Raw genomic sequence first — 12,578 nt, 5'->3', positions numbered from 1 at the left:
ACTTCTACTATACAATGAAAACAAATGGTCTTTCTGATACAATTACTTATATTTAAATGGCCCTTTTGGCTTATTGTGTCCTGATAATAAGCATTGGAAAGATGCTGCTGTTGTCATGATAAACCATAACAGATTACATATTGCTATCTACAATAAATTATTGCTTTAACAGCATTCTCTCTCTGGCTGCTTTGCAGACTATGCCCCTTAATAAAGATGATTAGCTGTTTAAAGTAGATCATTATTTTTAGATTTCAGTTCTGTCTGGTGTTCGTGTAGGCCCTAAATGGTACATAGGCTTTGTGTTGGCTTTATACACGGGGTGAATTGCACCTGTTGCTATCTAAGTCCATTGTGCCAGTCAGTGCTGGATTTTCCTGGGCCATCTGGGAAGAAGTATGTCATTCTCCACCCAGCTCCCTTCCCACATATAAAGAGGTCACCCCTCACCTCCATGTACCCATGGTGCCCCATTTGCCCGAAACCCTCACCCACTCACCTGTTTGTGAGGCTGCACGGCCTCTGCTGGACCAGCGCCTGGCCTGGATTAGGAAGCCAGGAGGTGGAGCCAAAGCACAACTTTCTAAGCAGTGTGCGGGATAAGGCAGTTAGGCCATTCATTCTTTCCCCACTGGTGCGGGATTAGATGCAATGAAGAATTGAAGTGACCCTCTGAGCAGCATCTGTCTGTTTGTGTGGTGTGGGGGCCCTATTACACACATGCCTAATGCTGCCACTGTCTTTAATTCATGAGACACAGGTTCACACTCTACAATCAGGCTCACCCCATTGTCACTGTATGGTTTCCTCTGAGGAACTAATGTTGCTTAACTTCCTAGTTACCAGAGAGTGTTCATTACAGTGGTGCATTCAGCATTTCCCCCCACCGAGACTGAGTGCTTCTCCTCTGCAATGGGCCCTGCCTCCAATAGCCAGAGACTGAGGAGCCCAAAAGGCTGTCTTGCAAATACAGGAGCAGCAGCATGGGCCAGTGCTTAAAGCACAGAACTTGAGATAGAAAGATCTGTGCCTATAGTTATGGTTCTGTTGACACTGACCAAGTGCAAGGCATGGTCCTTGTCCTGGTTAGATCAGATTCTAAAATGAGGGTAAAATATTACTGCTTTCCCTCACTGCTTTCCTATTGTGAAGGCTTTTAATTCTCTGATGTTTGTAAAGCTCTATCAGAGCATCAGATGGAACATGCCACAGAAATGCAGACTTATCATTGCCTTTGTGCTTCAGGGCTGACCGTTCACCTTTCCGTTTGCTTCTGAAAGCGTGTACTGTAAGTGGACCTGTTGTCTGCAGTTTTTTATAGTGAGGAAAATGTATTTACAGGGTTCTTTGGGCACATGAAGGCTTTTTCCTGTCTGATTATTATGTACAAATCCCCCATGGCAGGTAATAAACTTCTAATTTTATTGAAAAATCTTTTTTTGATAAGAGAGCTGGACTAAATGGATGTACTGCAGTCTGGAGGATTTTGTCATCTGTATGATTAGAAGGTAAAAACTGTCTGTAAAATGATATGTTCTGTGGGAGTGAAATCAAGGTTGCAATTCTGTGGATGGCTCTGCTGGCTCCTTTAACCATGAAAGGGTCGCTGAAGTGATTTATGAACCACAGCAGAACCCTGAGATCTAATTACAGCCCATGCGTTCGATGGCACCACTCACACTGTTATTTACAATACAGACGAAAATACCTTTCAAAAGGCTGAAGGAGGCTGCTTTCACAAACAAGGAGCAATGGCTAGAGAGGCATTTTCTCTCCCTTATATTGCGTGAGCTTTGACAGAATAGGAAAGGATTCCATTGTTTGTGGCATTGTATTTAGAGAGAGAGGGTTCTAAGGAAATTGTCAATATTGTGAGGCTATTTTTCATCCACAAAAAGCTTTTCAACTCAGGCACTTCCACTGCTTCCAGCTTGCCCCATTGCCAGTGTATCGTGACTGTATCTGAATTAGACTGCAAAGTCCTTGGGGCACATACCATGTTTTATTATGCTTATATTTAGCACTGAACAAAATGCTCAGAGCTCAACAAATAAATAATAATAATGCTTGACATGTGGTTATAATAAGGATAGTGACTGCAAAAATTGCCATCATGGGATTCTATATAATATTGATTCTTTCTCTGCTAGGATCACCTTTTTTTCTCAATTTACAAATCAAAAGACAATTTTACTATTTTCTCAGTTTACAAAAGATAAACCCGTTCAGTTTTTAAAATCTCAACTCTGCTAACTGCGCCTCCGATATACAAAAATCAAGCCGTGCCCTTCCTGCCTCTTACCAGGAGACAGAATAGACCCCAGCACAGTCTTCTGCACAGTGTTGACTATGAAAAAAGACAAAATGTACTACATTTCCTACCCGACAGTAGCTGATATACCGCTGTTACGTGGCTGTTAGAATTAGAGAGGGGTGAGTGTGGTATCTCAGGGCTTGTCTACACTACCGCGCAGAGTCGATCTAAGATACACAACTTCAGCTACATGAATAGCGTAGCTGAAGTCGATGTACTTAGAGCTAATTACCGCGGTGTCTTCACTGTAGTAAGTTGACAGCTGACACTCTCCCGTCGACTCCGCTTGCGCTTCTCATTCTCGTGGAGTATTGGAGTTGATGGGAGAGCGCTCAGCGGTCGATTTATCATGTCTATACTAGACGTGATAAATTGACCCCTGCTGGATTGATCGCTGCCCGCCAATCTGGCGGGTAGTGTAGCCAAGACCTCATATACTGCTGTTTGGGAACTGCTTGTAAATGTTTTTGTAGTGGTGATCACTGTTGCTGTCTTGGCTCTGCACTGCTTTGTTTAGAGCAGTAGAGTAAGGAGATATGTCAGTCACATGAAAGGAAAACTATTGACTTGGTGCCATTGTGATGTATTTATTTTTCTGTCCATCTCTAAGAATTTCTGTCTTAATGTAAAATCTGTGTCTTTGTTCCTGTTCCAAATATGCATTGTATTTTTTTCTTGGACTATGAAGGGCCAAATTTTTGGCCTCCCTTCATGTGCATGCAATATAAGTGTACCTGATTAAATAAAGTAGTTATGCAGTATAGAGAATTGCACTCCATTCCAAGCAGGGCATAGGGATTTTGCACTTCTTTGGAATTTTATTCATCTGAAAAAGGGCATATTGTAAGCAAGAGTAATCTAGATTTATCTGAGTGAGCTGAATATTCATGTATGCAGCTAGACTTTTGGGGTTAGGATCACAAGTCTCCAACTGGGGTAGGCCTGCCTTGAGAGCAAAGTATTAGCTAGCTAAGTCTCCATTGGCGTGGGGTAGATGAAATGCAGGTGGGGTAATTAATTAATAGATCCATGGTGGTGTAGTATAGTAGGTATTACTAGAGCTAGTTCAGAGCTACTGGTACAGAAGGAGAGCTACTGCTTTGAAGGTCAGCCTCCACTCTGTTCTTATTCCCGGTGCGATCTGTGAAGTAGGACTGCCGGCTGGATATGTGGTGTGGACCATGTGGCAATGGGCTGATGTGACTCACCCGGACCAGGACACAAAACACAGGGATTCTGATTTTACAGGTGAAAGGCAATGATTGGGGTAGAGAGATGTCCTTTCTGGAGCTTCAGAGGCGCTTAAGGTTGGGGAGGTCCATGTGCACAGAAGCCAGGAACAAGACTGATTGATTTAGTGCTCAAAGCAGATTTGTTTTTAGATAGGGGAATTCCATATTTAGACCATAGCCCATTCTGGCAAATTGTCAAAATTCTCTTTTGGGGGCATGTGCATGACATAATCCCTTCCAGGTCTATTAATTGTAATTTAGCTGAGTTGTGTGTGCATGAATAAGAGCACGCTAGTGGCCTAATAGCAGTTCTCTCCATCTCCCTGAAAAGTGGGCTGATGCCAGTTAGTTTTGGTCTGGTGCTTTCTAGTTTCAGGTTCGTTACTCTTAGAAGGTGTAGCTAAAACTATTTCCCTTTCCCATCTCCAACATCTTTTAAGAATTTTTTCCCTCCCTGAAGTAGTATATGTAAATCAAAATTTCTTCCTGGAAAAATATGATGTGCTATAAGGGACAAATGGCCTGTTAGTGTGTGTTTATATCATCAGACTTTTTATTAATTTTAGAACCGCTTGGGCAAACATTAATGGGTTGCACAAATGAGAACACTGGAGGTCTAAGCTTTGCAGGATGCAGCAGAGATAATTGGAGCACCTGGACTTCCTAGGATAGGCCTAGTCTAGACTAGGGTTCCTGATCCTGTGCTGAGTGCCTCCAATGCCAATCTAGACACTCCACAAAAGTCTATTCCATGATACAAATGATTATAGTTTCCCCTATGCTGAGTCCTAACTATATTGAGAACTAAGCTGAGCCCTAGGGTAAACTACAAACCTGTGATTATCTTGTCTGACCTCCCCAGTGACCTTTTCCTCCCTGCCAGACTGCCAGCTGCTCCTTTTGAATCAGACACATAGGACATGTTAAAAAGCCTTTTCTTTTTGACTTTAATGAAACTTGAAACTTCAGCACTGGTGTAACATCCGACCGTACAAGTTGCTTTTAAATTCCTTTGCTGCAGGGGAGTCTTGATGAGTGACCATTCTAATCGAAACTAAAAATAAAAATGGGAGAGAGATGAAGTAGGAAGCTGTTCTTTTCAGTATATTTCAGAACAAATATTTTCTGACAGCTGACAGACGTGCCATTTTTTCTCTCTCTCATGTTTTGTATTGTATTTTTCACAAGGTTGTTAAGGTAGACAATCAGCTGAAAAAAAAGTAAATTTAAACAAAGTTCCTCTAAATGTAAATCTGTTGAAGGACTCCACCTATCATACAATTTCCAATCTCTTTACTAATCCCTATTGTACTATACTCCCCATCCCCCCTTCCCACTCCCAGCCCGGAATTGAAACTGTGAAAGGGATTTTGTTAAGTATTTTTACAATCACATACTTCGTAAGGGACCTCCACTCTGAATTAATGATCCTTTTTACAGCCTGTCTCAGTCCTCTTCTTGTAGTAACTGGACCCAGGCTGGGTCCCACAGGCTTCTAAGTCAAGTGGGTCAGAGTGAGTCTACTCACTGGTCATAGCTCTGGGTCTCTAAGGTGCACTCCCTAGCTCAGATCTCTTGCGTGAGCCATTCCCTGAGACATGGGACGCCACAGTCTGACTAACTCAGATCCTGGAATTACTGCCTCAAATAGGGTGACCAGATGTCCTGATTTTATAGGGACAGTCCTGATTTTTTTTTTTTTTGGGGGGGGGGGGGTTCTTATGTAGGCTTCTATTACCCCCCCATCCTCTGTCCCAATTTTTCACATTTGCTGTCTGGTCAACCTAGCTTCAAACCTCCTGAACACCTTAGTTGTTTATACATGTTCCTCCAGAATTTCACCAGTTTAAACCCATGACAGGAAGGCAAGGGACACAGCCTTAGCAAAGTAATTTCTTAACCACAGTCACATCATTTAAAAAAAAAAACCCACCACAGAGTTACAGATCTTTGTACAATAATAGAAGTCCCAAGATGCAGCCTCCCACCACCTTCTGTGAATCAGGTCTTGCCAACATTTCAGGCTAAGCAGAGTCCCTCCTGCCTTCTCCCTCTCCAGCTTGGTCTTCATTGTGGCAATGGATGGTCCCCCCTCAGAGAAGCACCCCTCCTTAAATTCAGTCTCTGTCCCTTTTTGCCAAGTGTTCCATAGGCTTGCTTGTGTCCTGTCCCTCTCCAGGCGCCTGTGTAGAGTCCATTGTTCCATGGGCATGGTCCGGCAGTTGAGAGAGAATCTGACTCAAATGGCCCTAGTATATTGTCTTGATGGCCTCTTAGAGATTGTCCTTCACCAAGGCATCGAGCACCTTTCCTGGTCAGAGTAGCTGACTGCAATATATCATAGTAACCTTGCTTTGGGCAAAGTTAGACAGGAGTTCAGCACATAACATAAAATGGATGTGCTAATTCAAAATGGGGGATTCAGTACAAATAGAAATCACAATAGGACTCAGACCTGAATATCCCACTCTGCCACAATCATCATTTCACCACTGAAACAGGGCCTCCAGAACCACATATTGGCAAAAATCTCCTCCATTCAAATGGTTCCTATGGGTGCTCTTTTGCAGATTTGCTGCATTCAGCACTGAGTGACTTTTTATCTTTATGGGGCAATGGAAATGTAGTCTGATTAAGGACTGCAGCATTTAAATAATTATTATTTCTTGTGGTCTGTTTATTTCTTTTTGTGACCTTTTAAATCTGTTCTGTTTTTGTTGGTTAAAGATTTCATTTTAGATTTAAAGGGATGCTGGCAGCTTAAATACATATTAAAAGAATTTAAATTGTAATGTCTATTAACTGATTACTTTTTTGCATTTCTCTGATTTTTGGAAAAGGACATAGATTAGTCAGTTTCATCTTTGTTTACAGAAAGTTTCTAATTCATTTATCTTTTGGGTTCTTCTAATTCACATGTTGGCTCTTGCATGTTAACAATAGATTTTTATTCTGTTCTCATACTGGTATAAATGGACAGTAACTCGGTTGAAGGTAAGGGAGTAACAAAGTTAAAATTCAGAGGAGAATTGGGTAAAGGTCTTGTAAATGTGGGGTGATGTTTGTTTCCAGTTGGGAGAAAACAGTCACTGTAATTTTTCTGTTGCTATTATTGCTGTAAAAGCTTTTTACCTATCCTAAATTTTGGATCTAATGTGAACAAAGTGTTCCTTTACGAGGAGAGCACTATGTTAAGGTCCCACAGGTAGTAATGGCACCATTATTAAAAAACAAACCACTACAACCTTCTGCAAGGGAAGGCTGTAGACAACTGCAGTCAAAAATATATATCAAATTGTCACCAAAATAATAGATGCAGTGACAGAACTTACACTTGGTCATTAGGTTTCCTGCAGATTACTTAGGACAGATTTTTAAAAAGTCGCCACTATTTGTTCTGAAGACAGGAAGAAAGATAACTGAATACAGTCATATGGGGGCTCAATCTAAAAGTAGCTTTTTTTAATTTTGAAACTTGAAAAGCTTTGACCAACTCTATAAAATAGTCAACATTTCTTCTTCCATCAGAGGCCTGTGTAAATGAGAACATAGTCCCAGGTCAATTCTTATGGCCAGGTATACACATCACCCAAAAAATTCCTCCTGTACCTGCCAGCCTTGGGGAGTCTAATGATGGAATCTGTCAGGATGCCAAGCTATCCTCTTGTCATTAGCAGTGATCTAGGACATTGGCTCTCAACCTTTCCAGACTACTGTACCCCTTTCAAGAGTCTGATTTGTCTTGCGTACCCCCAAGTTTCACCTCACTTAAAAACTACCTGTGTACAAAATCAGACAAAAGTGTCCCAGCCCACTAGTACTGAAAAATTGCTTAATTTCTCATTTTTACCATATAATTCTAAAATAAATCAAACAAGTCATTTTCTGTATGAAATTTTAGTTTGTACTACTTCACTAGTGCTTTTTATGTAGCCTGTTGTAAAACTAGGCAAATATCTAGATGAATTGATGTACCTCCTGGAAGATCTCTGCGTACCTCCTGGGTGAGAACCACTAAGGTAGGAAGAACAGTGCTAAAGTATGTTCATAGGCACCGACTTCCCCTCTTCGCGGTGGGTGCTCGACCTGGCCCTGCCCCTGCACCACCCTCAACTCGCTCCCATTCCACCCCTTCCCCCAAGTCCCCATCCCTTCTCCGCCTCCTCCCCTGAGCGTCCCTGCTCCTCCCCCCACCCCGGGTAAGTCCTAAGCACCGCCAAACAGCTGTTAGGCGGCGGGGGGACGGGAAGTGCTTGGAGAGAGGGTGAGGAGCAGGGACGCAGTGTGCTTGGGAGGGGGGGGAGGAGGCGAGCTGGGGGGAGGGTGGGTGCCGAGCACCTGCTATTTTTTCCCCATGGATGTTCCAGCCCCGGAGCACCCACGAAGTCAGTGTCTATGAGTATGTTCACTGGACTACGCCCTGGCTGTACCTGTTCTGTTGTGAAAGATGCCAGGTGGCCTCCCTGGAGCCTTCTATTTAAACTGAATCTCACTCCCTGATCTTGAACTACATGAAGAAAAGCACATTTTAATATAATCTGGTCTGATTTGTGTATAAAGTCATATACCATTGATTTAGGGAATCTTCCTCCTGGAGATGGAGCTGATGCGGCGCTATGTAGTAGTTTTAAAGATGCAATGTACCCAGAGAGAAATTCCCACGGCAACCCTTGCATCATATGTTACAAGTGGCACCTCAGCAATAGGAGGGGCTCTCACAGGAAACTCACCCAACAAAATGTTATTTCAACTTATCATGTTGCTTGGATGTTTTAGCAGTTAACATTTTCTCATTCATTACTTAGTTACTTCTATAGACACATTTAAATACCATGTAATTTTGGAAGGATTAACTTGTGGTATAAACAAAAATCTAGGTTAAGGTTTAATTTGGAGTGTGCATATGTGTGGACAAAAGGAACATACATTCTTTTGTTTTTTTTCCCCTCCCTGTTTGTCCTGCTTTGAGACATCCGCTATTGAACTATTGTTCATAAGGTTCCAATCCTCCCCTGCCTTCTTTATTTATGTCTTTATTTATTTTTTTGCACAGGCCTGAAATTTCATTTCCATGGTGATAGTGCAACTATTTTATATTTCATTGGGTGATCTGTACACAGTCATAGATCCCAAAGCCATCTAGACTGACCTCCTGTGTATTCCAACTCCTTAGGAATAAGGGCAAAATTGTGACACTGTTTGCAAAAATAAAAAAAAAAAGAAAAGAAAACAACAACCCTAAAAGCCTAAAATTAGACGCATAATTTTATTTTTCTAGTCACATCTTTTGGAGTCATCACAAAACACCTCTTAAGCACAGGTAGATGGACATGAGCGAACATGCTGAAAATAGTGTGGCTGTAGTGGCACCGGAATACAATCCTGCCCAACCCCTTAGTTACGTACTTAGGAGGCTAGCCAGATCCACCATAGCCACACTGCTCTCTTTAGTGCGCCAGCTCAGGCAGAGCTAACCTGTCTGTCTACCCAGTTCCGAGTGACCTGCTACAGCTTCACAACTGTTAACTCTAATTAAACTCTGACTTTGCCTGCCAGATTTGCAGCTTGATGCGAGGTGGAATAGCGGAACGGGGAGGGGTCCGAGTAGGACATCGCATTATTGAGATCAATGGGCAAAGTGTTGTGGCCACTGCTCACGAGAAGATAGTACAAGCCTTGTCTAACTCAGTGGGAGAGGTAAGAATCGTCTGAATTTATAATATTTTATCAAAATATTGAAACAGGTGAGTGAGAATCTCTCGCTACATACTTGGGCAAAACAATCTGATGCTAACACTCTATTACGCCCTCCATCAAACCATAAAAGTAAAGCAGTTGTGGCTACATTATCTGCATTTTACTATTGGTTTTCAAGAAAGATTTCCCTGACTGATTTGACGTTTGAAACTGCAGTCAGACATCAACCATTCAGGTAGGTGAAGAAATATCAGTCAAGCATTGTATAGCCAAGAGCTATGAAAAATGTCTCCATCTCTGTTTTAGATTTTCCAGTCATAAAATGAATTGATAGCCAGAGAGGCGAGAGATTAAGACTGACTAATATTTTAATCCTTTTGTTTTTGCTGAGATTCTCTGACTCTGATTAGGGAATGGGGTAGGAGAGTAAAACTGTTCCTCACCATATTTAGCGAAACTAGTGACCGATAAACAAGATGTGTGTTGGTGACATACTTTCTCGTCCCTTTTGAATTTCAGATAGCATCACTATGCTCATGCCATGGAAATACTGATGAGCATGTTAGCACAACTCTCCCTTCACAAATCCTTAGTTAAACACAACAAGGATGGGGAGATGGAATTCACACACCACACAGCCCTGTGGACTGCAATAGTGGCCCCTGCAGCCACATTACTGCAGAGCCAGTAGCCAGTGCTCCTTCCACCCTCTGGTTAGGGTGAGCTAGTACAGAGCACTCCCTACCAAGACCTAACTAAAGGGGTAAAGCAGTGTTTAAGCACTGGGTGGTGAGGGCTGTATGTGGCAGTTTATGTCTTATGAATTGGCATAGCCCTACTTCTAGTGGTGAAATGATTATCACTAATTCCGAGTAGTGGGCCTTTATTATTTATTTTCTTATTATTTTTCATTGTGGAGTTTTAATGTGAAAAAAAAATCTGTGTATATAAAAACATTTAAATAGAAGGCTATAGCAGTTAAAAACATAGCCCAGGTAATTTATGATTTTTGGACTAATGCAGCTAGAGTTTGAGCTGTCCTAAGTAATTGTACATTTATAAAAGGCTTTGGCCTGACTGTGCAGTGTCTGATTTTTTTAAAATAGTCTGACAAGTGCAGATTATCATTATTTTAAAATGATCACTGCTATCTAAAATCATACTTGGTTCCTTGCAGCTTGTAGTGTAGCAATACGTCTCCTGGTGTAAAATCCAAAGTGGCAGCTCCATCTGTGCTTATTTTGCTACAGTTGATAGGTTGGTTGTTTCTAATACCTGCAAAAAAGTTTGTTATAGTTTGTTCATACAATGCCATGTCCTTTAACAATGTTTAATGAAATCTCTGCTTACCTCCCACTCTTCCTACTGAGTATTTACCAGGGTTACTGCCAGATGATTCCTTTGATTATTTGACACCTTTACTCCTATCAGAGTCCAATCACCCTTGCTAACAGGCTTGAAAATGATACTTCTTGTAAATTGCTGATTTTGTAGGAATGGGGGTGGGGGAACTTGCTTTACCTAAATTTGAATGCATTTGAACATTGTGGGTGGTGAAGTTTAAACTGAATGTTCACATTCCATGTTAGAGATACCGTGTTGGATGGGCAGATAGAGGAAAATCCAGTGCCAGTCAATATTTGAGTAGGCCGGGTGAATTTTCATGTACATGAGATTTTCTTCTTGGCTAATTTCCTTAGCTTGGACAGTGGTGGTTGGATGAAATTGGTAATAGCAGCTGGTTTTTCAATTGCTTTTGCTATTCTGATATCATGTCATTTGAAAACAACCCCCCCACCCCCCAAAAGCTCTAGATAGAAACCAGGAAAACCTCCCCTGAAGTCAATGAATGCTGTTAGTGATATGTGCATCAGGCCCCTAGTGATTCTCAACTGATAATTCTGTTACTATATTTTATGTAAATCAATTGACAGATTCATATGAAGACTATGCCAGCTGCAATGTTCAGGCTTCTAACTGGCCAAGAGACACCCCTGTACATCTAGCACATGAGGCTGTCTCTCTCAACAAAAGAACTAAATGATTCCATCAAAGTTGAAGTCTACACAGAAGAAGAAAGAATTTTGTATTTTGTATGAATGAAAGGCTTTGAAACAGGACCTGAAGATTTCACAAACTGAATGGCCAAGAGTCTCTCCCTTGCCAAAAAGTGATGACCATCTTTATCAAGAACAATAATCACTGACACAAAATCTTTGTAAGACATAGTATTTTGCAACATCTTCTAAACTCTTTTCTCATTGAAACTTATACATATTTATTTGTAATCTTCATGTGGCATGGTGTACATCTGTCTGTCATGTTTGATAATACGAGAATGAATCGGCAGAACATTTACTGCAAAGATAAGCAACTGAACAGCAGCCTCAAGTTAAAAAAAAAAAAAATCCAAGTCCCATGTAATGGTCCCTCCACAGCGTATTGCGTAATTTGAAAGCTGATCTAGGGCAGATGGCATTTTAAAATTTCAGTGATTAGGAATGTGTGCTATTAGATTCTAATGTAAAGTGAAACCGTTGTAGTTCTTGGTATAGTTACATGTTACATTTGTCATAATGGTAAGTATGGCAAGGTGTGAATATAAGTGTATAACAAAAGAACAGGCAAGTGTTTCTGATGCTAAATAAAGAATAAATGCCACAAAACTAAATTTTTTATTTACATTTATTTTTAATTTTCATGGTTTAACAGAACTGCTTTTCTGATACTTAAATGTGTTCCATGGTTTGTGTAATATTTTTTATTACCCTTTGATTGACATTAGCTCACAATGGGAGAGCCATCCTTAGTCTTTTATAAAAACATTCTTGTTCCTGAGGCATTGTTCTGGTGAACGAGGAGGAAGTAGCACCAACAGCAGTATTAGAATGTGTATAGATAAAATAAGTAGTAGTAAAGTTGTATTCATTATGAGAAATTGTTCATTAATGTAACTTTGTCTTGATTTGTGGGGGGGAGAGGGAGAGGGACAAGGCCTTGAAGAAAATACACTGTGACTTTAGAAGCCTTACCATGCAGTAACTAAAGCTTTAGGATTTCAAGGAGTAACATATACGTTGCATGCAACTGACCTTAGGAAAGAATTAACCCTAGTATCACTAATAAATCTGGAGTAATAAAGACAACTTGCTTATCTTGTTTATTCTGTTAGTAAGTTTACTGAATTCAAAAATCTTCCTAGAAATAGCCCCATTAATTCTTCATCTAAATGCAGTTGCAAAGAATCAGGTAGCTGGAATCCATCTGCTGCCTTGAAGTCAGAATTATAGTAGGTGGTATATCTGCAGAATTCATAGTGAATGGATGCTTGCAAT

The 12,578-nt window shown here is 40.9% G+C and overlaps 1 protein-coding gene across 4 annotated transcripts in view; it reads left to right on the top strand.

Moving 5' to 3' along the window:
- Positions 1-12,389, top strand: part of APBA2 (amyloid beta precursor protein binding family A member 2) — a 208,514-nt gene extending 196,125 nt beyond the window's left edge. For all 4 annotated transcript variants that reach the window (XM_054042568.1, XM_054042565.1, XM_054042566.1 and 1 more), the window contains 2 exons: positions 9,103-9,243; positions 11,178-12,389. In XM_054042568.1, coding sequence (XP_053898543.1) covers positions 9,103-9,243; positions 11,178-11,249 — 213 coding nt within the window. In that variant the 3' untranslated portion in view covers positions 11,250-12,389. The remainder of the gene's footprint in view (positions 1-9,102; positions 9,244-11,177) is intronic.
- The last annotated feature ends 189 nt before the right edge of the window (positions 12,390-12,578 follow it).

This window comes from Malaclemys terrapin, chromosome 10 (genome assembly GCF_027887155.1).
Source record: "Malaclemys terrapin pileata isolate rMalTer1 chromosome 10, rMalTer1.hap1, whole genome shotgun sequence".
NCBI lineage: Eukaryota > Metazoa > Chordata > Testudines > Emydidae > Malaclemys > Malaclemys terrapin.
The sequence above is the reverse complement of the archived record's forward strand: the minus strand, read 5'-3'. Positions and strand labels throughout refer to the sequence as shown.